The sequence below is a fragment of the Amblyomma americanum genome, chromosome 7, assembly GCF_052857255.1.
Source record: "Amblyomma americanum isolate KBUSLIRL-KWMA chromosome 7, ASM5285725v1, whole genome shotgun sequence".
NCBI classification, from domain to species: Eukaryota; Metazoa; Arthropoda; class Arachnida; order Ixodida; family Ixodidae; genus Amblyomma; species Amblyomma americanum.
The window spans coordinates 84,853,612-84,881,301 of NC_135503.1; the positions used below are offsets into that span (position 1 = coordinate 84,853,612).

At 46.9% G+C, this 27,690-nt stretch overlaps 1 protein-coding gene across 1 annotated transcript; it reads left to right on the forward strand.

Moving 5' to 3' along the window:
• Positions 1-26,830, forward strand: LOC144097889 (cholinesterase-like). Its single transcript, XM_077630495.1, has 7 exons — positions 1-44; positions 5,520-5,667; positions 7,698-8,064; positions 16,800-17,086; positions 21,481-21,753; positions 23,897-24,180; positions 26,692-26,830. The coding sequence occupies exons 2-7, from the start codon at positions 5,524-5,526 to the stop codon at positions 26,828-26,830; spliced, it is 1,494 nt and encodes a 497-aa protein (XP_077486621.1). The 5' UTR covers positions 1-44; positions 5,520-5,523.
• The last annotated feature ends 860 nt before the right edge of the window (positions 26,831-27,690 follow it).

The following is a 27,690-nucleotide window of genomic DNA, read 5'->3' on the forward strand; positions in this document are numbered from 1 at the left end:
AAAGAGGGCGCCGTTCCACCCACTGAGGATAGGAAGCCTGACGAGTGAGTGGCCCTCTTTCATGAGATACAGGTATCCTGGTGGCGTCTATAGGCGCACTGGCATCTCCTAGCCGTGAAGAGCAATTTGCGTGAATCAGAATACCATGAGTCAAAGGCAGAAATCATCCCGTACGTCTGTAGAGCGAATGGCTCACGGAACCACACGCCGGTTAAAAGTGACTGCAAGCTTCCATACATTGCTCGACACTTGAAGAAAGAACAAATGCGAATTATATTCTTGATGAAACGCGAGCAGTTGAAAACCTTTGCGCTTCGGGGAGATGAAGAAAGAGAAAATAGCATCTTCCACAACGCCCTTACGCCTTTTTCTTTGGCTTGTCTCTCGCCGTCTAAGGTTTTCTAGCTTTGCACAACCAATTGCCTTAGCAAAGAACTAATTTCCTTCGTGGGTCACAGACTCACAATATAGCAAAACTCATTATTAGCTATCAGAAACGAAAAAAATGAAGACATGCCGATTTTGTAAGGGCATCGCTATTGTGCTGTTTCTTCTAAGGCCTGCAAGTTGTATGCTTAGCGATCGACTTGCAAACTTTTTTATTCCCTGTAACGTTGTATCGTGGTACACTCAGTTTCTGACGGTTAAACCTCTCGAAGTATGAGAGGCGTTTCATAAGTACTCACTCCTGCGGCGGTACGTATTTTTTTTTCAATTGCTGCTATTGAAATATAATGATTGCTGAAATTAGGCCGTATTTACACATTGTAAGTCGACTCGAATGTAAGTCGGCCCCGCACATCACATTTCCGAAAAAAAAAACTGTCGAGGTAGTTTAAGCTTGGCCTTGAATAGTTGAACGCGATAGCATTATCGAGCGGCCGCCGTTTATCACCAGCCGCTGTCGGCTTCCGCGCGTGGGCGTGCCCGTGGGCAGATTCCGAAATGAGAACGTATTAGTTACTAAATTACTCCTCCACACTTGCGCCATCGTCCTCACTAGGGCTGCCGTCGTGATCGCTGCTGCGGTCCCAGAGCACGTCGTTCTAACGTCGTTGTCCAGTGAAATCCCGCACTTCGCAAACAGCCACATCACGACGTCGCGTGGAAAAGCTGAAAATGTTCCTCGCTGCAGCTGCTACACCTGTAGCACCCGTTGCGAACGTCGAACTTGCCGTCCGGCGCGCGGCTGTTCGTTTCCTCGGAGTAAAAAATGGCAGCCATCTTCAATGTAGCCGTGAACGACCGCCGGTCGCTTGCCGGACCTAGAGCGCAAATGATGACGGGTGAAGCACTACATTAAAAACTTGTGAAATGCGGCAGACAGTAGTCAAATGCGTCAGAGCCAAGGAGAAACTACGCGAGAATGGCGTCGGCTCTTCAGTCGGCTACCGACACTCACCTGCACCGCTGCCGTTGCGAGTGGGGGCGCCGCTTCGGTTGGAACAGTGGGTTTTCCATCAACTATCAACTCTCCCCCGAGCGCCGAAACCTCATTTGAAAGTAAAAAGAAAACTTGTTGCACGCTTGAGCTTCCCATAGAACGAGATTGCGTTATCGGGCCGCTGCCGCTTATCAGCAACCGCATCAGCCACATGTGGGGAGTGTGGGGTGCCAGTTTGCTGTTTATCGGTAGCCGCCATCGGCCGCCCCCCGCGGGCTCGGAGAGGGTACGCCAATTCTGTGCTTTGACATAGCAGCTGCTCAAGGCCAGCACCAAGAGCGATGAGGCAGAGCCACACAGCATAAAGGAAACCAAGCTGTAGCTTGCCTGATATCTCTTTTGTCTCACCTTTACTTATAGTGCGATGGATTCGTTTCGATTGCAAGTCCACCCGCCCACTTCGGATTTTCAAATTAAAAAAAAACGTCGACTTACAATCGTGTAAGTACATAGTCTGCGTAGAGGCTGCCGACAGCATTCTTTTTTATTCGGATAATTATATGCTGGCGCAGAAAATAGCGCCTACCTGCGATATGATGTAGATGATGTAAGCCTTTCTGTGCATTCGGTAGGACTTTATTGCCATATTACACCCGCAAGAGAGCAAGCTCGGTTGTGCTAGCGCTTGTATATAGAAATAGCTTGACTATATTTTGGGAAGTGGTGATGAAACCGTCATACACGCCGCAATAAACGGTTCGCATCTTGCCTTAAACCAGGCGGTAGTGCGAACGTTTCTACAGGTAAGGCACAAAAAGTGCGCAGTAAGGTTTATTTTGTGTCCCTGGTTAGACCATGGGAATCGAAAAGTATTTGATTGAAAAATGTGTTCATATGATTCACCAAACTGAGCAACGTAACGTGCAGAGTGCCTAACTCAACGCGACGTCCCACAAGAAATCGCACTACAGCACTGCGATTAGCTGTAGAGTGTACGCTGGGGCTCACGGCTGCATTCACCAGCGTGGTGAGCGGGTGAACTTCGCTCAAGTATGGTGGACGCGGTAACGTCAGCGCAGAACACTCCACAAACGGCTCTTATTCGCTGGTGGGAATCGTTAGAATGTGGCTATTAGAGACTGTTGGGTTGCTAAAGAGGCGTTGGGAGGAACGTAGCTGTGCGCTCTCAAAGGCAAATGCTTGTGAAATACTCTAAAACATCAACTGAGTGGCGCTTACACCAGCCAGTGCGCTGCGTGGTCGCCGAAGAACATGCTCAAGGATGCTCTAGGCTATGCTTAATTTAAAGATTAGGAATAACTTTCGATACAATTGCTAGAAAACAGCCCCCCCCCCCCCTCATTTCGGATATTGTAGAAGCAGTTTAACGAGCATAAAATCCCTCCAGAGAAATGTGGACACCTGAAGCAGACAAAAAAATGACAAGCAGTGTGTCACCAGCAATAATAAAACGTAGGTGAAGAACAAAGCGCCCATAGAGGCCTGTTTGACGATACTGAGGCACACCAATCATGAAAGAGGTTTGATTTGTGTGCTTTTAGAGAATAAATGCACTGACGCCATGTAGCACACGTCCGCCCAGTTTTACGTGCATCGTTGCACCTTCCCGTCGGGAGGAATGTTATCCTTTCAGTCAAGAAGCGTGTGAAAACTATCCTTTGTTATATGTTCTCCCGATGCACTGTGGTATCGCTAGTATTTTATAGCTTACCTATCGATGCGGACACAGAACTCGTCCGACTTATATGGCAGTTTTCATTTCCTGCGGGGAAGAGCAATGATCGATAGTAAACTGAGGCTGTCCCTGTGTCTTCTGCTCACATCCTTCCTATGTGGAGGCGTGCTATAACCGTTACTTCTTAGGTACACCCTTCTGTTGCAGTGGCTTACATTGCAGCTGAACAACAGGCACCCGTCATGAAAGGCAACATACTATACACTTACAGAATAAAGTGGCGTGATGACAAAGAATTACTGCAACCAAGCTTAATTAAAAAACCCTGACCTCAGGGAGCTTGTGTTTCAGCTTTTCGTTCAAATTCTGGACATTCGTATTACGTTATAAAGCTCAGTTTTCAACTTAAGAGGTGTGGAAAGCTGATACTTCCGAAACAAGCAATAAATTACCCGGTTTTTATCCGGGACGCGTCGGTTGCATTTCGATGGAGACGAAATGCTGCAGGCCCGCGTACTGTGCATTGTTAGTGCATATTAAAGAACCACAGAGGGCCGAAATAATCCAGAGCCCTCCACGACGGCGTCCCTCATAGGATCAGTCACTTTCCAACATTGAATTTTACGAAAGCAAGCAATTAAGCCGCCCTACGTAAGACTTAGGATGACGCTCATATTGGAATTTAAAAATACCTTCGTTACTTCTCAGGCCTCCTTGGAAAGTCTTGATCCTCTGAATACGCCCTGACTGAAACTTTCCGGAGGGAAAGCTATCATACGCCAACCGGCAAGGTTTACTGAATGAAGTTTGAATTAGTGAAATCAAAATTTATGCGGCAAGAGTGAAAGCGGTCAAAAAGCAGCAATGCAAAAGAAATTGTGGTGTATGATGAATACACGACATTTATTTATTTATTTATTTCAGTATACTGCAAGCCAGAGTTGGCCCAAGCAGGAGGGGCATACAACTAAAAAAATTTCTAAAAGAGCACCAGCTACAAAACCGCGAGTCAGTAAACAGGACACAAAACCAGAGTCATCAAACAAGATACTGGGAGCCATACAATAAGTTCTTGAGCTCCTTCTCAAAATTCCTAGACTTACATAGACCCGAAGGAAGGCCATTCCACTCCGCGACAGTGTTCGGAAAAAAACTGTTCTTAAACCCACTAGTTCGCGCGAAAATTGGTGCTAATGACTGCTCATGTACATGACGTGTTCTCCTAGTGCTCGCCAGCTTCACACAATCAGGAAGATCTGCCTGCAGATTTCCAGACATGTAATTATGAAGCAGTACTAGACGGGTAGCTTTTCTTCTTATTGCCAAGAACTGTAAATTACTCTTTCGAATTAATGCAGTTGGAGAGTCTATCCTTCTATATTTCCCATAAATAAAACGAACTGCTTTTCGCTGAACACGTTCCAGTTGAGCAATGTCTTTCTTGTTATGCGGGTCCCACACTGCTGCCGCATATTCAAGTCGGGACCTAACACAAGCCTTGTATGCAGTGATTCTGGTGCTCACGGGAGAGTTTCTGAGTTTTCTTTTAATAAACCATAATTTCTTTACTGCTGATGAGCAGATGTCAGCGATATGAGTGGACCAAGTAAGTTTGTTCGTGAGGGTTACTCCGAGGTACTTATAGCTTTCAACTTCTAAAATGGGATGATTGTGAAGTATATAACTGTGAAATCTGGGCACTGAGGTGAAATCTGAGGTAAAAGTTGATAGCCGCGTTCGTTTAATTTACCTTCGTCTGCTTTATCAATAGCATTTTTGCTGCGCTTTCTTTACCAAAAACATTTCACCATGTATAAATCACTCGATCACCAATAATGTAAATGAAGTTTACTTTTGCAACTGAAGTCCGGAAAACTTACAAACAAGTACTCCATTAGCCTTGATGCATGCAAAATGCCTGGTTACAGATCTCTGCTGACGTGTGGAAGGTACGATGTAAAAGCTAGAGCGCGTTCCATGCCCTCACGTAGCATGGTTTGAGACCCGTGTCCTCCCTCATAGCTTTGCAGCCAACCGTACATATGGACAATCGCATTTGGGAAGAGCTGATCTCGTAATCGAGTAGGAGCTACGTGACTGTTTTTGCTATGCCAAACACAGTCTTGCTGCTACTGTGCCGACCGCTCATGCCAAGAGAGAACACCGAAAACAGTGATGCAACTATCAATATAATGTGACATCCACAAGGCTTGTATAGACAACCTTATACGTAACTGAGGCTCCTGGCACTACAATAGCGCAGGGTTATTACGGCAAGTCTATTGAAATGTGCGTCCAAGTTGTAATTTTGTACTTCTTACAGAAGGAGGAGAGCATGAAAGTAACGTGTTACTTCTGCTTTACGGGCAGTTATGTGCTTCGAACCCAAGGCATTCTCAGGGCAGTGACTGATGTTGCCTGTTGTCCTCTGATCCCCAGCGTTATGCTCGTGTCCATTGCGGCCTGCGTCGTCATGGCGACGGGCTTTGCACTCGTGGTGGCAGGCATCACCATGGGACTGCTGATTCCGGGGCCCGACGGGGGATGTCCTCCCCTGGACGACCCGCTCGAGGATGGCACCGTCATGGTGAGGCATCTCAGTTGCATGGCGAGAGCAGTGCCGTGCGCTGGGTCTCTCATCTATAGTGTGCACTTAGTATACACCGTTTGGTAAAGTAAAGAGCCGAAGGGATTTGCTAGTAAGCAGCGTTGAAGGGCTGCTGTAGCTTCTGCTGAAGTCCTAATGTCAGAAGGATGCGGACTTGAGATTTTACACTTTCCAGAGATTTTGAAGCCTCGTGCTACATAGCTATTCATGCAGCATGTCCGAGGAGATAACAGTTTTTTTATTGTTACTTTTTCACATAGTACAAAGCGTTTACTGTCCGCGTCGTATCAGTGCACATCACTGGAGCAGCCTCCAAAGCCGCATATGTAATCGGCCAAGTATTAGAAATATATTGGCATAGACTGGTCCTAAAAAGGCCCCATGTGAAGCCATCCTTTTCCTATATTAGGTCAATACCTGCCCTGCTTGAGCTTGGGTGAATAGCAGCCGCGCGCAGAATACATCTCGCCGCACTTGCTAGGTCCTATGTGGAATCCTTGTTTTAAATAAAGCCGTATCCACCAAGATGCTCGGTGTTCAAAAGCACTTTACCCGAAAATAGTGTTCTGTGTCATTTTATAGCATATATTTTCCTTGTACGTACTGCTGCGGCGCAATACGCGAGAGTGACGCAGACTGTCCCGAGTGCGCGGCGCCCTGTGAATATGCAGTTTACTGCGGTTGAACCTTCAAAGGTGTCTGAAAGGGTCTGAAGTAAAGTGCTTGTGTTGGACCGAAACACAGTACTGAAACACGCTACTGAAAAACAGTAGCGTAGACATGGCGTGTAGTTCCCTGTGTTTCCGCAAATGCCCGTAGAGCCGAACACTTCGTTTTCTCGACCCCGCTTGTATCGAGTAGGCGTGTGCACGAGTAGGCAGGGAAGCTGCACCGCGGTAGGAACGGGACACCGCTAAACTTACACCGCATGTATATCACTCCTTACCAGTAGACGTTGCGAGCTATCTCATTCCGTCATCACTCGTGTCACTTTTTTAAAATCATGCTTGCAAATTAAAAGGTTTACGAAAAGGCAAATAAGAGTCAAGCTACGAGCTCAGAAACCTGATAGAGAACGACGGCACTGATGCAGGGAGGCCTGGCATTCCGGCTTTCGCGCCCTCACGAACAACTACATTTGTTGCCAATAAGAGTCATCTGAAGAGTCAGAGTAGGGAGAATAGGCTACAAGAGTAGTCAGAGTGGATTAATCTTGCAGCGCGATTTTGCAAAGCTTCAAGGGCGTTAGCTTGATAAGTTTGATGCGGATGCAAGATAGAAGAATCATATTTTAGCCTAGACCGAATGAGCAGGTAATTCCGCTGCAATTTTAGGAACATTATATAACGCTTGGGAGAGAGCGAGAGAGGACACATAAATCAAGTACTCTTATGCTTATGTTTGTATACGGATGTTATAGAATTCAATGGATTAAATGGGCAACTGGATGCGATGACGTTATGTGGATGGCTATTCCACTCTAACTTTGAAACGATGGGATTTGTGAGCCCCTTCAGAAATGTGGGATAATAAGAACACTCGCATTAACAAGCTAGCCTCGACTGGACGCTTAACCTCCACATCTTCGAGTGGGGTAAACAGCCGTTCCTCCACCTGAGGGTCGGTTGGGATCCAAAACCGCCCCTCGGCATTTCCTCCGATGAGGCGCTTCTTGAGAAACCTGCCTCCACCAAGAATTTGTACAGAAAGCGTGAACGGCTTATCGGGAAAATATAAAGCCACAAAATTGTCCTCAAAACTGCATGCCGCTACATGAAACAGCGACAGTTTGTCGAGTGCAGCCTTCTGAACAAAGTTCACAACCAACGTCGAGCTACGCGCGTGGAGGTTGGTTCCAGAAACACCGAACTGGCACTGAGGGCCGCTCGGTGTAGAAGTTCTTGTCGAGACGTGTTAATGAATTCAGCGGTAAGCCTCTTCCGAACTACAACGCGTCGGATGATCCGATGAAGTGAGCCGGAGTGGCTGCGGACCGCTTCCTTGCCCAGGTGGCCACCGATGTCGGCCGGCTCATCGGGCGCATGATGACTGTGGACGGTACGAGGCTATCGCGCTTCTTCGGCGTGCCGTTCGCCGAGAGCACAGAAGGCGAGCGGCGCTTCGCTCTTCCTGTGCCGCTGAGCACGAGCAGCTCGTGCCGGCGGCGCGACTGCCTCGAACCACGGGAGCCGTGCGCCCAACTGGGCCCCAACGACAGCTTGGTGGGCTCCGAGGACTGCCTACACGCAAACGTGTGGGCTCCCGACACGCCGCCGCCTTCTGAAGGCTCCCGGACTTTGGTGGTGGGGCTGGACGGCGTCTGGTTTGAGGGCGGCTCTAACGACCACCCGGATTGGCCGCAGCTGGCCGCCAGAGGTGAGACTGCCCGCTGCGCTGAGGGTTATAACTAAAGAGTGGCTCAGTGATTAGCGGATCTCGATGCCGAGCTCATGGACGCGGATTTAATCCACGGCCGCGGGAGGCACTGTTCGATAGAGGCGAAGCGCAAAAGGTGCCCTTGTGCTATGCGATTAGAGTGCACGTTAAAATCACCCACGTGGTTGAAATGATTATGCACACCTCAACCTCTGTGCCTCTTACTCTCGTTATTGTTTCACTCCCTTCTTCACCCCTGCCCTCACTGCACGGTTCGTGTGTTCACGGAGTAGTGAGGCAATTACCGTGCTATTCCCTCTCCCCTAAAAAGCTTTTAATTTTCGAAGGTTCTTGTCCTACGCTCTCTTTCAGGCCGACCACCTTGCCGCCTATGTGCTTGCCCTTGACACGAAGATACCTGTACATATTCGGAACTCAATTATCGGATATTTCGAAGATGCGTCCCTCAAATCGCACGCTCGTTCAGAACATTCGTGTTTCGAAAACAGAACTTCATACATGACGTGCGTTTGATTGCGAAGTTTAGAAAAAAGCAAGTATATGAAACATTATTTTCCAGTTAGAGAGGAATGTTCACTGAACGCACAATAATACAAGCTAACAACTGCCAGCCGTTCAATAATACATAAGCTCCCATCGGTCTGCATTCATCTTCGAATCCGAAGTGTGGGCTTTGCTTTGTCAATATCTTGCGGCGAACTTACGCGACCACTCGCAATTAACTGATAAAACTAAGAGGCCTTTCTTTTGGCATCATGCATAAAGCTGTTAGCACTATTTTGTGATCATAAAAGCACTCAGCGCGAGTTCACACGCGAAGAAAAATGTTAGTAGTTACAAAAATGGAAAGATTAGGTCGAAGACTGATCGATTTGTGGCAGATATATTGGTGTAAACAATGAAGACAAAATTCAGTTTGCAACAAAACACTACAGCTGTTCATTTCTTGGAGCTTGGGACTATCTTTCTACTAAGTGAGATGGTATTCCAACCTAATCTTTGCAAAGTTACATCGCTAAAAAGCAGTATGTGAAAGAAGGCAAGTCTTATACATAAAACTTCTGATTTTCAAGATCACGTCTACTGGGAGCTTGCAGTTCTGCCAACAGCAACAGTAAACTAAGCTGAATATTTCATGCTCATTTTATTTACACAGTTCCTACGTTGTGATCAAGCACAACGAAATGCTATTTTAATTTTCAGCATAATTGCCACTACACCATATATCCCCCTATCCAGTCTAGATATCGTTGTATAGTTTACAACGTTCAGATAAAGCAGCACTCCTGTTAACGCGATCGTATCTCCTGAAGGGCCGCTGGCTTTCCCACTGCGCCTTTGAAATCGAATTGGCCGTCACTTTTTTGCTGTGCTGCTTCGTAGAATTCTACCTGGAGTAGGCATGAGATATTGTACAAGCTACACGGATTAGTTGTGAATGGCGCTTCTCATTGAGTTGGGTGGATTAGGGACGGATGACGCCTCTGGAGGCTGATGATATGCGGGGGAAAGGTGGTATGGTGGATTCAATGTAGCTGTCGGCTGGAGGGTGCCCTCTTAGCTAGGGTGTACCGTTAGGGAGTTGTCTGGTGGATGGTGCTTTTGGCGTGTGGAAATGAAAGGTGAAGTCTTCTGACTCAGCATGGAGGCTACTTGAAGAGACGTAAAATTTCTTTGAGGGAAGTGGGGGGGAGGGGGAACGTTACTTTTGCTTTCGCAATAAAATCACGGGGTGTCGCAAGAAACGCATCAGAATATACTTTCACCTGAGAATGTGTGTCAGGATATGCTTTCACCTCAGAAAGTGTGTGCTATTCTGCTTTTCAGCATAATGCACGAAACGGGCATCGATGTCATTGCAGATGATATCGATGCCACTCAGCATTACATAAAACCAGTGGGGGGGGGGGGGGGGGGGCGGTAGGACGGAGACTATTAAGAACGCGGAATTTGATGAACGCTTGAAAATGACGGCCATTAATTCGAACTGAATTCATTTAGGAGGTATTACATAACGTTTAATTAAACAATGAAGGCAAGTCTAATAGGTCACTAAGTAATTAACGTGGTAGAGCGGACGCTATAGCTTCAACACGGTAGAATGCAGTGCTACCTGATTGAACGAGAGCTATAACAGCTGTCTCTGTTACAAAAATTGTGCAGAGTGATGTACAGAAGACAAGCACAGTCCTAATCCTGCGGCAGTAAATTTTTTTGAGCCGCTCACTGACATATACGTATATGACGCCTGAGTCAAGCATACTAACGTCGTTGGCGCGAAAAATCTCTCGCTACCTCAGTCTCACAGAAAACTGGCTCGAGCAGTCCTGAGCGCGTGTGCGGTGATCAATATCGATTCTATCAGTCCACACTACTAGGGTCTTGCTTTTCTTAATAAGCGGAGAAATTTCAAACTTTGCCGTACAATTATATTCGTGAACAAGAAGAAGCCGTAAAGTGCGAGGCAAGAAAACGATATTTGGGTTTCCATTCACATAAGTTATTTTCTTCACATTGCTAGCATGATTTAGCGAGTCTTCCGCTTTTCGGAAATTTTAATGCGAAGGCGTTTAGGCTCCCGATCACAGGAGAACCCTTCGACACCCGCGCCGCCCGTTCGAGAAAATGGGGATTGCTTGGATAGATAGATATTCACAATTAGAGCGTTTCGTTTAAAAAGTGAATAAAACATCACAAGAAGTGTTATTATAAGGTCGCAGCATCACTCAGGTGTCATTACCGGATTAAAGAATGTAAACTAAAAAAGAACTGGAGACATAAACAGGACGAGATGACAATCGAACCCGTGTCCCTTGGATCCAGAGTCAGACACGTGACCGCTATTCTACCGAGGCAGTCTTATAGCGATAGCTTTACTACGCCAGGTTTTCAAGAGGGTAGTGCAGTTAAAAGCTTTAGAGGTCAAACCTTGCAGCAAAGTAACGTAGGCCATGGGGGCGCATATGTGCCAAACCAAGAGTGTGGGCCACCATCAAAATCTCTCGAAGGTCAAGGTCAAAGGTTGAAGAGGTGGTACAACTTGCGATTCTGTATGACGGTGATGTCATACAAAAAAGGAATTTGAGTAAACAAGCACATCAATTATCGAGATAAATCTGCTTGACAACGGGGGCGAAGCCACCGTCTGTGACGTCATTTCAGAACGGGGTATATATACGAACAGCGAGCCGGTGAGGGTGGAAACCGGTTTTACGATGGAGGAGGAAGAACATCCTGCCGTGATAGCGCGCCGGAAAGCAAAGCTTCAACGTTTCAATGATGCTAGGAAGAAACGCCGTGCCGAAGAGACAGACGAAGGACGGTAGAGTGCTACTGTGAAGGAACAGCAGAAAGTACTTCAGGCGCTACGTCTTACCAGCGCCGCAGAGTCGGAGCTTTCTTTCGCTTCTCACCAGGTTTAACCAAAGCTAAACGGCTGCTAATTTTATTTTTGTTATTGATGGCACCGAGACACATTCGTTCGCTATAGTTAAAGGATTGCCTTGTGTATTTTCTCCGACAGTGTCCGTGTCTGCGAAGTCATATGCAAAGAGGACCCCAAGCCGGTGAAGGGAGCCATTAATGCTACCACGGCATGTACTTGAGGTGGAACTTAAGAGCCCCGAAGAAGTTCGTTTTCCCCATCTTATGGGGTGTTTCGGAAATTACTCCTTCTACGCGATCGACAAAAGCACTCTTGGGTTTCTAGCTGCAGTTTTCTCGGAGTCGCTGAATTTGAAAAGCTTTGTTTGGTGGTGGGTTTGAGGAAACACATTTTTTTAAATCGCTGCGCCAGCTTTTCGAAGTCTGGCACAACTTGAGAAGGCCACAATTATGTTTTCACTTCTCTGTGCGGTAGCGCCACAAGCTTCAGCTTACAAACATATCTTTCTAAAAAGGTAATCTAGAAAAGAGATGAGAAGGTGTCGGAGGTATCCGGTGCTGAGCCCTCCTGCAGCCTCTTCGCTGAAATCCCTGAAGATACGATCTGAGAAATTTTTCCAAAACTGCTTCTAAAACACATGGCAATGATTCGTTTCACGAGCTAGGAGTGGCCGGTGGGGAAGGGTGGAATGGGTTCTTTGGCGCGTGGTTAAAAGTCAGAGCAAACAATAATAATTAAAACAGAAATTTTGTGAATCAATATTCCTCTCCCATTATCTCATTTTGCATCTACGGGTCTTTCTGATACCACGCCGGCCTTTTCGCGCATGTTTCTGCAAGAAATATGCAGAAACATATTCGGGTGGTCTATTGCACCGAAAGCTATTACAGGTTTGGTTTAATCTTATACAGAGTTTCGCCGACCACATGTGCCGGTCAGTTTGCAGTCTATGTAACACGGCAACAGGATGCAAGCATATCAAATCGGCTTGTCCCCACCTGCGCGGTTTGCAGTGCTAAAACTCCGCGCTGTGCCATGAAATGGCGGCCATGGCCTCTCATGGTTACCTGCGCTGGCCCTGCATTCTACCTTCCGAACTACACCGTCAACTGCAAGGGCTTAGTTTTACTCGGCGCAATAAATAAATTTACCCATCTTATTTAGTTGAAAGAAATTGAGATAATTTGTTTTATTAAAATTAAGTTCCTTGTTGTTTCCACCATCCAACCAAGACCGGTAACGGCCACCTGCCATGATCGGAAGGTAATAGAGTGAAGAGAAGAAAATCCCCCTGCTCATGCTCAGGATAGACGAGGGAAAGGGCAAAAGCAAAAAGGAAGAGAGAGTGTGTGGGATGCGATGGGTGGCCAGATAAGTTTCTCGGATTCACATGAAAACGGCAGAAGTTTTTTACATTTGATAATGTAGATTCGAAGGTAAAATGCATGGCTACATGGCTAATCAAAGTTATAACAGCTTTCACTGAATAACGTGCTAAGCTGATAAGTTTAGCTTAAAAGTTTTATATATTGTTACGTGGCGACCAGCTGAAGAATGAGGCGCGATGAACGATGGCAGAAATGATATAATAGGCCCTGGCCTAGCGCGAGCGCTACGTACTCCGGCACTGCCAGCTTCGTCGTCTTCGTCACAATATTTTTATGGACCACTAAAAAGAGATCAGAGGGCGGTTACCAGTGTGGAACGCGATATTCGGCGATAGCTGTCAAGGTATTCTCATTTCGCTATATATTGAGGTAGAGAGTATGATTCGTACTTCGACTGGTGCTCCTCTCCAGTCTACCGCTCTGGGCTCGCGGTGCCACCAACGCTGAGCCTCTACTCGGCGCCGTATGTCGCACCAAACGCTGCCGTCGGACCATGTTACATTCCTCCGCTCTCTCTATACACTCCCTTCTCCATCCGCTGTACTCGCTTTTCGGATGGTCCTCATGGCAACTTCCCTACTGTTGTCAAATCTTACGTTCTCGCCATGCCGTTCTCCTTTCACGGCAAGCTCCTTCTGGCTGGTTCACGTGCTAACCACCTTCCGTTCAAAACTTCCTACGTGCTCGCGATATTCTCCTTTTTCCTCAGTAACACCTCTCTCATTCCAGAGCAACGTACCTCCGGGTTGTTCCCGAGGCAACCATCTTCCTGTCGCGCCGCCTTATCGTTCCCTTATACCGTGCTCTTTCCACGGCAGCGTGGCTGCCGTGGTGGTTTCTGTAGCAACTCCAGACCACCTACGCATTCATACGCCCTCCACACACCCTGCTCCTTCGACGATAACCCTTCTGTTTGCACGGTAACCCTCCTCAGGTTGGATATTCGTGCACTCTCGGGACATCTTCCTACTTTCCTTTTTTTACGAATGGTTCCGGTGGTGACCACCCGCTAGTTGCGCATTCCTTCGCTTTCGTGATGCCCCGCTCCTTGCAGGGTTGCCACCTTATCGGTTGTAACCTGCATCCACCGCATTCACTGGTAACACCGATTGTCCCACTACTACTGCTACCAGACGGATGCGACGCACAGGAAGGGGCGCTTAACAGCTGTCGCTGTAATAAAGTACTCTCCTTAGAAAAAAGACATATAACACCCTTCGTACTTGTCTACCCCTGCATCCTTGGTCCTTTTCTGCGGTACTGTCACTAGGACCATAACTTAAGCTGAAGAGGGAGGTTAATGTCCTGGACTTGGGCGTGCCTGCAATGAGAATGCGGTAACGGTGAGCAGTGGTGTCATTTGCAACACGGTATCTGCGATTGCTAATGGATCGTTTCGGGTGTGCGTGCCCTATAAGGGACTCAGACCGGGACTCAGGTTCAGTCCAGGCCGATAAAAAGAGCGCTGTATTTAATCAATTCAGCACAGGCTGTCTCAGCCCATAAGGCTCCAGCATGTACTCGAGGGGAGTCTCAGGCAACCAGCTGTTCACTTCGAGACAGACAGTGAGATTTATTCGTTTGCAACAAAATGTGATGTACGAAAATAAAGACAAAGTAAAAGGTTTGTGGGTGATAATGCATGTTGTATTCTTAGCAGCGTGACTGTTATAGCAGAGGAAATCCAGTATTCTACGGAATGATATTATTATATTCATCACTTCTGTTCTGTGCAGTCTCCCGGTTCAGCGATTCTATCGATCGAAGGATGACATGAAGAATGGGGCCGGCTTGAGTTAACCGCACGTGTGCATTAGGCGATGTAAAAGATGTAGACTCTATCTACTTTTTCATGTCTCTTCATGGTCGACTGCGGTAGATGCCTCCGGAGACAGCGCCGAAAGCAGGCTGGAGAATATGTTACCTCCAGAGTTGAGCATCTGATTATATTACATTGACCTCTATCTCATGATTTTTATGATTTAAAAAATTTTTGATGAATAAAAAAATATTTATTACCCACCAATAAACGGCTAACTTGAACTATGTTTACACCAACACATTACGTCACCACCAAATGACATACAGATAAACGTCAAAGCCCTTACGTGCACGTGAAATGGCTAAACAGGCTGCTTTAAGCAATGCCTCCGATCACTTTCTGTATAATGTCACCAAAAACAAGCAGATTTTTTTTTATCTGCGGACGTAGAGCGAATATCACACGGCGCGTAGCTCTTAGTGCTCCAAACGCAACGCTGACGGAGAAACCATTTTGATAAAGCCAAAGACTGAACATGCCTTCTGGCTTTGGAATTTACCTTAATTCAGACAATTGAGGAAACAATACGCTAAAAGGATCGCTGAAATGTATCGGCGTTAAAAAACACCCTGATTAGCCCTCAGCAGTTTCGAGCACTATAATGTCATTATTCAGAAATGAAACACCGCTGTTCGTCGCACCATCTGAAGCACTAAAATTTGCAGGTACTGTACGTATATCTACGCCTGGTTTCGGCAGCAATGGCTCTACGAAAATGTGCCACGCGCTAGCTAGGTGCTAGTTCGAATAACGGTACCAGTTCATGAAACTCATGAAAAGTGACGTGTGCATGAGTGTACAGACGTCTTCCAACAATTTTCGCATTTTGCAACTCCAGTGGCTGTGCATTATTCTCCTAAAAAAGCTGAAAAAAACGCAAGATCAAAATGAACTTGTTCGGCTCATAAGGATAGTAATGAATAATTGCTTGCTCTAATCAAAAGCGATCCCCTTCTGGGCATCCTCTGTGACGAAATTTGCTGAAGTGCTCTGCTGTGTGTTCACTGTACTGCGCACTTAAAATTGCTTATTAAGCAGAGGTGCTTTTAAGGCCTCTTAAAGACTTTCGACACGACCCTATCACTGTTTTAAGTTAAGCGGAAAATTCGGCGCGTTGCGGTGAAAATCTTCTCAATATGTTCCCACATTTCTTGCCCTGTTTATATACCCCGAGAAGTGCCAGTGCAGTAGCATTATTTTTTCGGTGGCATCACTCAAGCGATTCAAACTAAACGCCGGACACCCCGGCTGGCCACGTAAATCCACTGAAATTAAAACCGATTTTTCCGCTCATCACCATCTTGCTTTGTTACTATATTTATTCACACGTGAGGCCATAATACTATAAGCGATCCAGGGCTCTGGCTATGGCGCGAAGTTGGCGCCCGGGCTTTATTACCAAAACCCAACAATCTCTCAGGAAAGCAGCATTTTCGCTCCTTTGGGAATGACACCACCCGGTTCCCCTGCCAAGCATGGAAGTCGAATTTAACAAAAATTTTGAACTTTTTTGTTCAGTAAATAGGTAGCCCGAATCCTTTGGCCTCAAAGCGCGTCGCTGAGTGGACCTAAAGGTGTCGCCATACTGTTAAAAATACGCTGCCGTCATTAACTGATTCCAGCTTGTCTTCGCATTGGCGATCTTATACGGTTCTCAAAGCAGTGTGCACGACCTGAACGCTTCCGCTTCTGATTTACTGCGCACGATGGCTTGGTACCGGCCGACTGGGAGGCGTGCAAAATCACCGAATGTTCACCCTCGCGTACTTCAGGCGCACTATGCGTGCCGGTTACCTGCTTTGACGGTCCTTCTTATTTCTTTTGAGTCGTAATTGTTGCCGGAAGTGACGGGCAATCAGGGCCGGCAAATGTCTCACTTTAGAAGCCTGAGTTACCATAATTTTTCAGGTGGGTATCTAAAGTCTTTTCCTTTTACGCAGTTTTCTGACACTTAAGTCGTACCCTCGATACAAATCGCGTAGTTTCATTACTGGGACACTAGAGTTTCTACAAACCTCGACATTGTATGGCTCTTCAGCGCCTCTTTAAATGCAAGCTGTTTACTTCCTCCTGAACTGCGAAAAACGCAACGCAACTCCAGTTTAAGCGTTCCCCACAGGTGACCTGGTGGTAATGGTGCCCAACTACCGGTTGGGCGTGCTGGGCTTTCTGCACCCGCCACACAGTGGGGCTAAGGACGTGGCCGTGGACGATGTGATGAGCGCGCTGCGATGGGCCCGCGCCAACGCCGCCGCCTTCCACGCCGACCCGGACCAGCTTGTGGTGGTTGGTCGCGGCTCGGGCGCCTACCTACTCTCGGTAGCCCTCCGACTCATGCCCAACGACACGGCGCGCCGTGCACTCTACCATGGGCTCGTCTTTGGCTCCTTGCTGCCCCTGGAACCGGTGGGTGGCCCTCGCGTACTCTCTTGGGACGATTGAAATGCTGCAACTGCGTGGCGAATCGGCCTCGCCCTCAGCTACCGGCGACAGATGAGCGCTTCGGTGCCCACGCTCCCGGTCTGCGGCGATGGTTCTTCTTTGCGCCGAATGCGTTCGCCCATGTCGCGGACTTTACTGGCCTTACTCACACAAGAAGCACGGCCTCTCATTTAGGCCTCACAAGGAGTTATTGTTAATCTCTCATATTCATATTAGTAACGACATGCCGTCCCCATCTTTCCTTCTTGGCTGCTCTTCTCACAGCCGCTTGTGTCCCAATCACGAAAAAGAAAAGACTCTCTGACGCTTATCGAGCTCTGAATGCGGAAGAAGCGACACCGAGAGATGTCTAAAACTTTCCGGTCTTCAGATTTGAAAATTTCTGTCAGCTTTTAGAATGGTTGGGGGGGGGGGGGGGGAATCATCAATGAACGAATTAATTAAAAAAAAACATCGTTTCAAAAACGCATAAGCAGAATACTGTATGTCCTTGAGGAAAGCAAGATCTGTCACCGTAAGTAGCACGAAGCCGCAACAATTCGAGCGTTCACGATGAAAAGTAGCGTAAACCAGGTACCCTTTTTTCGTTTTTGTCGTCCTGTCCGGTTTTCCTTCTGGTTGATAAATCATGATGTGGACACTGCAAAAATTTTTCAGGAGTAACGCTGCAAAACAGAACAAGAAGATACAGCCTGCAGGAAATGCCACAGGCACGCAGCCACGTAGCAAGAATACAGCAATGGAGTAAGGCAACACCATGGCAAATACACTGCGGTGAGAGAGCAGAAGAGCGACGAAAAACCACCGCGACAGTGCGGCACAGTGGTAGCAGAACCCTGCTGTAAAAATACTGAGAAAATCGGAAGGCTTTATATTTTTTTGCGGACATATGGTGAACTGTTGTCTTTAGTCAGAAAGCTGGAAGTGCTCCGTGATTTCCTCGTGCAAACTATAACATAATAACCTGGCGGCATGGTCTACATTCTAAGGGCCTTAATTTTGTGTTTTTGTACAGCTCATATGAAAACCAGATGGAACGTCTGTTGTCTACACACACAATAAGGACCATACATACTGCACATTTAGAAAATTTTAGACTGCGCATGGCATCGTGCTGATTGTATAGAAATCATGTGGATACTACAGAAATATTGGCGGACGCTCAAATCTGATGCGATGAACAGCTTAGCAGAATGCTCTTCTACGATGATGCTTTTCCTTTTTGTTGCTTCCATTGTCTCAAAGTTGCAGATAGTTTACTGAATTTTGCCGGCTTTAATTGTTCTCTAATGATTTTATTATGGTTTATTAGTTTTTCTATACGCAAGTTTCGCCTAAGCTGGCGCGCCGCGTTTTATCGTGCGATGACTCACCTCGCTTTCGGCGACGCTTTCCGTCTGTGCGCCCTCGCGGCTCAATTGGAGACGTCGCTGCGCCCTCCTCTCTAGCTCCCCCGTTGCAGATTTTCTCTCTCGCCTATCGTCAGGGGGCGGTTCTCGCGCGCAGTTCGCTGCAGGCGCCGGAGGCGTCAGTTGTTGGCCACGCAAATACACACGCCGGCATTTTCGCCTCGCGTTAAACATGCCACTAAGGAGATGTACTGCGTTCGATTCTCGCACAATGTATGGGAAACAGACTTTATTTTAAGAGGAAAAACACTGGGCCGGGATCACGCTAGAGGGACATTTAGGGCTATGTTGTCTCTATTTAATGTGATGAGGGCAGCAGCCAAAGCGAAGACAACTCTTGTCACAACAAGTCTGAGGCCGAACCAAGATAATAAGTGGATTATTTATTGGCGGCAGTGCGAAGAACACAGTGCGTAGAACAGCCAGCCAGAACAGAATAGCGCGAGGCAAAAACGCCAGGAGAGAACCCAACCACGATGCCCCTCGGTGTCATTGTCATCGGCAGCCGGTGCCGCCCGTCCTGCGTGAGACCGGTGCTGCTGCGACACACTTGTGTCGTCGGCGTCTAAAGTACGTTGGGCGTGATTTGCTATTTTGTATATCATCAACATAGGCATTGAAAAGAAACTACGAGAGAAGGCTGCTTTGGGGAACATTGCATTTTACCATATCCAGCATCGAAGCCCTGTCATCTAAACATACTAATTTAAAAAGCAACTTATTAATTTCTGAAGATCGCATCCCACGCTGAAACAAAGAAATGTTCAAAGCGCTACATATTATTACTGGGTTTTTTTCTTAATATAAATTATCAAAGTAGAATAGGCTCAATAATACCACTTTTGAAAAACGAAAGAGATTATTACACATCTTGATGATTAAAAAAAACAACGGTTATTTTTAGTACTACTTCATCAAGGCTTCAAGGACTTTGTAAAAAAACGGAAGAACTTAATTTCGACCATAGTATGAAAATGGAGCTCTCCTTCCACCTGAAAAACTTAACATGTGAAAGAGAGAAATTGCAAATAAAGCTAGAAGCGGCCGTGCCATTCGCCAGAAATTTTTGTTGAGTTAATTTGTCATCGTAATCAAGAGAGCTGGTTGTTTTCAGGTTTTTTATAGTGACGTAACTTCAGTGGCAGCAGTGGGATGAAAGACCAAATTAAAGGTTCTGATCTTTTTCGCACTCATTTTAGGCCCCTGAGAAGCAGTGAACTCACATCATAGGTTATAACAATTGCAACGAACGCCGCATTGGCCTTTCATCCCACTGCTGCCACTGAAGTTACGTCACTTTAACAAACCTGAAAACAACCATCTCTCTTGATTACGATGAAAAATTAACTCAACAAAAATTTCTGGTGAATGGCACAGCCACTTCTAGCTTTATTCTGGTAGCAATTGTTACCAGGAAAGGGACAGACATAGGTACACCGTAAAGAACTACAGCTTCTCGGTTCCTATTATTTTTGTTCATGGAAGCATTATTCAGTCTTTTCCATTTCCTGCCTGGGATGATTTTATCTTTGTTAGGTATTGATTTCTTGCATGTTAGGTTATTCCTAATCAACTAAACTCGTTTCATCTGTCCTAACGCTAAATCAAGAGGGTATCATTTCAGCACATAAAGCAGCTTCTTTTAACGATTCGTTATTTTCACTTGAACAATCTTAAGTGTTTTTTTATACTTTCGCTTACCAAACATACTGTTTGCGTCTCTCATAGCCAGTGTCGCTTTGGGACGTTAAGCCCCTATAAACCAAACCGAACATACTCTTCTTTGTATATGTCGGAAACAATTCGTAAAATGTTTGTGAGTATGAAGGATTAGAAACGTGAGTTCAGTCCATAGAAAATACAATGTCGACAATGTTAGGGTGTTTGAATGAAAATAGAGGAAAGAAATGGTCGCAAGATCATAATTTTTCACAGGTGTTTGAATAGGAGAAACAAATCTGATGCAATGGCTATTGATATGACAAGGAATTGCTCTCGTTTGGTGTAAGAAAGAACCAATATTGCAAATAAAAAGGTTAGGCTTCCTCACACAGTAAACGTGATGTGTTTAAAAAAAAGAACTTTCACCAAGTTCCTCACATTAAAACTTGACAGGATTCCATAATACTAAAGTCATTTCATTCTTATTAGAATTCTAGAAATTTATAAAAAGGGAAAGATGCGTCATGAGTACCAGGCGGCGGTCTATGAATAAATAAAATAATTATGTAACGGGTAGAAATGCACACATTTAGAATGGCGGACTGCAGATATATACATCAAGAGACAGCCAAGGAGCCGTACAATAAGGGCCTGCGCCTGAATACACTTCGTCCTCCTCGTCAACCACACCGAAGCACTATACTTCGTCATCTTCTTTGTCCAAGCCTACAGCCGGGACAATATTGTCGTCAAATTTGAATGAAAGAATTTGAAAGCCATCTTCCTGGAATAAAATTGAGTGAATTGTTGAGCTTTGGTTGGACTTTCATAAACACAGCATCATAAAAACCGCAATCTACCGCCCATTCAACTCCGATTTAAGTACCACAGAGCTTAACATTAGGGCCTGTTCACATAGACGGTCACGTGGGTGGCCCATGTTCCAGTGAACGGTAATGCATCAAAGTTGCATTGAAGGCTCGAAATAAAATGGAAAAAAATGATCGATATTCGTTCTCACTCACTGAAGATTTAGGCTAGAAAAGCGCTTTATTGCGTTTAAAATGACATAGTTTGTCGGTTGCAAGGTATTGAGCCCTTTATACCGAGACATCTCCGCGGAATGCCCTTGTTTGTTACGAGGATACCGCAATCCGAATGCCATATTAACACGTAGTCACGCCGCTTTGAAAATAATAATGAAAAGGACGCCGGGAGTAATTTATTTTTAAAATGCGTTTTTCGAACGCTGTCATTTTGGCGCGATATGTCCTTCCCTGCGAGCAGGCAGACCCCACAGAGCCCTTCCGTAGCCTGGCCAAAGAGCTGGCCTGCAGCTCAACGGAAAAGAGCGCATGGCTTGCCTGCTTCCGCGCCGCGCCCCTTCAACAGCTGCTGGTGGCGTCGCGGGCTTCGCGATTGCCCCTGCGCTTCGTGCCTCGATTGGACCTGGGCATGCTTCAGAAATCGGCAGCCACCTGGCCACACACCGTGCTCGCAGGATCGGACGAGGCGGATGCGGTGACATTATTCAGCGACGTTATCCTGCCTCTGGCAAAGGTGCGCCTCAGGCTCACTTCTACAAGAAAAGAATAATAAATAAACCAATTGTTAAGAGATTATGATGCGCTAGTGGGCTTCGAAAGCATCATGAAGCGTACTGGGCAACACGCAACACAGTGAAAGCCGAGGACCACTGGGATCTCAGTCTTTTAACCTTACGCTTCCGTGTCTCTTGTCGTGCCGTACACTTGATGATGCACGCGAAGCAAAGTCTCTGAATCCAAACAAAGAACAGGGTAATATATCATAAGAGCTCTTGTTGATAAAGATGCAGTACTGGAAATTTAATTCATTGCGCAACTAATTCTGTGCCCTAATGGATGCAGCCTTAATGAAAGGGTGCATTCGTGTGTGCTTTCTTTGTTTACACATATTTATGCGCCTTTATGGCATGCACATCCTAACGGCCCCTCATCTTATTGTTCTGCAGATGCGCACCGCGAAGGTGGCGACGCGGAGGGCGAAAGCTCCACTAACAATTATCATAGGCGTGCACAGGGAAGAAAAGGCACACTACGGGGCACTCGTGTACGGTGGAGAGGAACACGGGATTTTGTCGGCTCCGTTTAGCCGTATGCCGCGCAGGGGGCGCTTCTTACGGCAGAACTCGTAGGATTTATGTTTACCTGCAATACCAACGCACGCAACGGCTCGATGACAGAGCGCATTCAGTGCAAGGCTTGGCATCAGTGGGAGCTCTCAATACTGCTTCTCTGAGGTGGAGGTGTCTCTGATATTCTTTTGCCTATGCGCTTCTGGACTGTAGGTGAAGAGAAGCATGCCAACCCTACCTTAAATCCCCTTCAGTGCTTAATAACTTACAATGGAAGTTCTTAAAACTAGTATCAGCGACCTGTTTCAACTGCACTAGCACAGGCACGGTATTAAGCATAATGTGTTTGAATTTTTACAGCGCTTCGTCTTAGATACGTCTGAGGGCGTTAGGGTGATGGTTTGCAATTAACACGTAGCAGTGTTTGTAGTGAGAAAGTTTCCGCGCGAACACGACACAGACTGGCCAGCACATTTTCTCTGCCACTGCGCCTGTGTTGCAAGGAAACAGGTATGAAGAAACTGCTCGCCAATGTAGCAGACAGGCTTTGATGGTAAATAAAGAAAAAGAAACGGCAAACAAGACGGAACGAAAGCATGCAACAACCTCGGCACTTCTTGCATTGAAGCGCTCAGGGAGGTCACGACCATTTTAATGACAAGCGTCTCGGCAGGAGGAAACGGGGTTCGACATCAAGCGCCTTGGCTTTCGAAGCGGGCTGCATGATACACCTGCGAGCGGGAAGCCATGCTGACAGCGCTGAACATTTCGGAGACGTAGCAATACGCGCGACCAGGCACCCCTACGAGGGCTTGGGGGAGGGGGTAAGGGGCGTGGAAAGAAGGCGTTTGCTACCTGTACGAAACATAGGCCTTCCAAGGTGAGCTTCAATCCGCGCACCCAGGCTTTCGCGGAATTAGGATTCGTCTAGGACGAAACACTTGGAATAAATGCTGTATCAGTCCGCATGAGTTGTATCGGCGATAAATAAGGACGACGGATACACTGCATCTTCGGCTACAGGGGTAATTTAGGGAGGGGTCACGCGATCACGAATGAACAAGCTCCACACCCGAAGAACTTTAAGCTAGCTTCAGTCGCGTGCAAATCGCAGCCGCAGACGACGAAGGCAGTGCGAATCACGCGCATGCGGTGTAGCGCGCCGTTGTTAGAGCTTACTGAAGCCCACTGCGGTCGAGCTGCCTACAATAGCGTTTCCCGGTAACAAAAACAACTTTACCCTGTAACAGCTTAGTCAGCACCTACGTGTTTGTGCTATGCCTGTTGCTTCAAATGAGTGAACAAGCGACATCGCGTAATCTCTGCTGCCTCCCTGCACCAACTATATCGCGAGTCAAGGAGCGCTGCGTGTGCGTCCTGTACTGACTCTATAATTGAAATCATACCGGACTCGGGCGGAACGACAGAGGATCCGTATGCAATTCACGTGTGCTCTCAACGTTTGTCCAAATTTTTTTTGCTTTCATTTCTAGTACACTTCACAGTTATCACTATCTTGCTGCTAAGTCCTATTGTGTTTGGCGCGAAACTACGACAGCATAGACATTGCCTCTGCTCTCCGCCCAGAGAAAGGGCAACGCGACAAATAAGGAGGCGGTGCTGGACTACGTGATTGACCTGTTCAACATCCCAAGCTACGCAAAGGCCATCGTGCGCCAGAAGCTGCGGATTTCCGCCGTGGAAGAGATCGGGCGCCACCTGGCGATGATGATGACGGTGTGCCCGACGCTGCGCGTGGCGCAGGCGGCGCCTGAGGGCTTCCACTACCACTACGAGGCGGCGGCGTACAGCGGCGTCTCTTTCCGCCCGCCGCTAGGGGTCGGACAGGTGGCCCAGTTCGCCTCCAAAGGGTGCGTAGGCGGTCGGAGCGGGAGTGCAACGGCTGATGAGAGCCCGACACCAGCGCCAATGAATTTGCTCCTTCGTTAAGCACTAGGGTGCTTCGATGCCAGACTCCGCGCAAGAAGTTCGTACGGGGCCATTGTTTTATCGCGAGACGCTACCTTCTGCAGAGCTAGCGTGTACCCTTGAAATTAAAAGAAAGCTTAATATTTCTGCTTTTTTGGAGGTTTTAATGAAATGCACCTATATATAACACACTTAATTGTGCCTCAAGACGAGGAATTGCTGCTTTGCTGGAGTATATTTTCATGGTGCATATAGACTATGATCCGAAAAGAGCGTAGTAGTAAACACCTTGGAAAAACGACTCGGGTATCGAGGCGGCTAAATACAACTACATAATTTACATGGCCGGGATCGCCTGCGCGCTCTTTTAAATCTTCCTACAGTGTAAGCATATGCTGAATTCTCGCAATGTTCGAGGCATGGCGGATTGAGTTAATTGGAGCAGCTTCCTAGTGTAGAAAAGACTACGGAATCACTCCGGTTTTCTTGTCGATTAAAAATGTAAAGTTTTTATCAGCACGTGTGAAGCATGATATATCAAAAGCTGCCTAATGGCTTTTTCTGCAGCCTTAAGAAAGTATGTGTTCTCAGGAAAACACGTTCTCAATAATACTTGTCCTTAAACGAAGCTCGTTGGGTCGAGGGAAAATAATGACGCCAGTTGTCAACTTTTTAAGGCGGGTGTCGACATAGCTGGCAGGAAAATCGAAATGTTTCATCGCCGGGGTCCTTCGCCAGGGCAGGTAAATTCGCTGTAAAGCTATATGGCAACGACTGGTATCGATGTAGTCCGCTGGCTCATAAAGCAGCGGGTAAACAGTTTAAGAGCCAATGCTGAGAATGGCTTACTGGTCATGTAGTTCAGCGTTCATGACCACTTGATAGTCCAATTAAGACTTTTCTTTTCAATTCTACTTTTAAGTAAGGAAAGTTTACTTATTAAACTCAATCCTACGCCAGTCATTTATTGAATCGTACGTTACGGGTGTGCATTCTGTTACTGAGACCTGGTACGAGGGAGAGAAGATATTTTCGAGTTCTTTGTATATGAAATGATAGCGGTACACGGTAGAAATCTTTGTATTCCAGCTTTCAAATTATGCTTATTCTAGATTCTGCCCGCATGTGTACCAATATCCTGTGGCGATAATGAGGCGGCGAGCGGCTCTACATATATGTAGAATTACAGATCAATGAATTGAAAACGCAGCGAGCTCTACTAATGGCCAGGAATCTGGGACATCGGCATTTTGCGCCAGCGTTCGGTTGGTTTCTCAGCACGGCATCATGATTAAACTGCCGGCCTTATCTAAAATTGTTTTCCTCGAAACTCATAATTGCACTCGCTCAGTATCAACAAAATATGAGAGAGCATATTGTGTTCTCTAGTCAGGTAACGCATTGTCAAAACCCAGTTTTATTTAGCAGTAAAAAACAACTTAATCCATTCTTCAGTGCAGCGATGCAACATAGCAGATCAAGTTGAGGTGATTAATATGAGCTGCTCTCAAACGCTGTCTGATAAAGAGTACGTAACGTCCCGAGCGGAGGTCTAGGGAATTTCATTGATTTTGATTTATGGGTGTTTGACGTCCCAAAGCGACTCAGGCTATGAGGGACGCCGTAGAGAAGGGCTCCAGAAATTTTGACCACCCGGGGTTCTTTAACGTGCACTGACATCGCACAGTACACGGGCCTCTAGAATTTCGCCTCCATCGAAATTCGACCGCCGCAGCCGGGATCGAACCCGCGCCTTCCGGACCAGCAGCCGAGCGCCATAACCACTCAGCCACCACGGCGGCGGAATTTCATTAGATCCATCTGTATAAAGAATCTCAACGTCTTTCGGCAGTGTTTTAACATTCCCTTACATCAGTGTGGGTTTATAAGAAAGTGCACGACAACTGGCCACGTAATGCAGCTTGAATATACTAAGGCAGACGTTTAGACATAATGAACAATATTGTTACTTGACGGAAAGTCGACGAAGAGAGGACTGCATGACAGCTGGCGATGGAATGATTTAACGGCGGTGGACTTAGAACGAGCGCTCCGTGCCTCGTCACTGCCCACTTTGTCGACTTCTAGTCCGAGACACAACCCGGGGCTGCTGGGTGATCGTCCCGATCATGCGAACTAGGAGAGTGCAGTAAAGATGAAACGTAAAACTTGGCGATGGGCGTGGTAGAAGGTATGAACAGAGAACTGAAGATGAAGAGCTTGCCGTCACGACGAAAGTGATGAGCAGATGAGTGGGTGAAGCCAGGTGCACGAATACTGAGGGGCCACCAGTCCCAGGAAGTCAACGCCGAGGCGCGTAGACGCACCCAACATCAAGGCAGGAAGACTGTGTTCTCAAGTGTGGGAGGGTGGTCAGTGGTGTCTCTGGTCAGTAGCGGCGGTCTCGGTTCAGGTCGTCGGTTCTCATGTGTGGGCGGTCAGTGGGGTCTCAGGTCAGCGGCGGGGGTCGTCGTGTCTTCTGGTCTGGGCGTGGGGCAAGGCGCCGGGGCAAGGAAGCGCCGGCAGGTGCGAAGCTACGAACACTCCACAAAAGACCTCGATGAACAGCAGGCTCCTGACATCCGGGACTGAGCTGATGAAGGTACCCAGCACCTCACACGAAATGTTACGTAACGGCAAGCCGATGAACAGAGAACTGCATGACATATGGTGATGGAATGACTTAATTCCGGTGGGCCCAGCACGAGAACCGTGCCGCGCCACTGCCCACTTTCTCGCCTTCCAGTCCGTGACACCACCCGGGGCGTGTCACTAGTCCGTGACAATATTTCCTAGTCATCATGGACAAAAAAGTCTCCTGGAACAATTTGTAGATTCGGTAACATACGCATCGTAGCTCAGCCAGGTAGAGGAAAGAACAGGGCCTAAATGCTTGTTCATTGTGCAAAGAACCGATATGGACTGGTTACCACGACACGAAAACGCACACGAGCGAGCGATAAGGCAAACGAAGCGCGTACTCACGGCTATTTTTATTGCTTTGGAGGGAGCTAGTTTTCATACTCAAACGCAGATGTCATAGCGAGATATGTGGTTACATGAAGCAAAACTCCTACAAGCAAAAAATTAAAAAAGTGCCCCTCTCCTGCGGTCAGCCCGTTATCCCACCCCATTCAATTAGATCAACGGGTTTGGAGTTGACACAGTTTTATTTGCAGGCACTCTATCCGGCTGCGCTTCGATAAGCTCTCTTTCAGTTGTAGCCCTAAGTTCCCTTTTCGCATAGCGTGGAAATGGCTTTATCCTAGCTGATGCAAAGGCAAAAACTGAAATGTTGGTGTTTAGGTTTCAAAAGAGTGAAAGCTAAAAATATTGCAAAAGGAGGGCAGTTTTTGAAAAGCGCTTCAGTTTATATTATTATGAAAACAGTCCAGGCTGCCCAGAAAGATGAAGAGGGTGGCTGGAGATTCCTTTGAAAGGCACGAAGGGTA

Coding starts and splice junctions, on each gene's coding strand:
- LOC144097889 (XM_077630495.1), top strand. CDS start 5,524: ATGCTCGTGTCCATTGCGGCCTGCGTCGTCATGGCGACGGGCTTTGCA. Junction 5,668..7,697: donor TCGAGGATGGCACCGTCATG/GTGAGGCATCTC, acceptor TTCCTTGCCCAG/GTGGCCACCGATGTCGGCCG. Junction 8,065..16,799: donor GCCGCAGCTGGCCGCCAGAG/GTGAGACTGCCC, acceptor CGTTCCCCACAG/GTGACCTGGTGGTAATGGTG.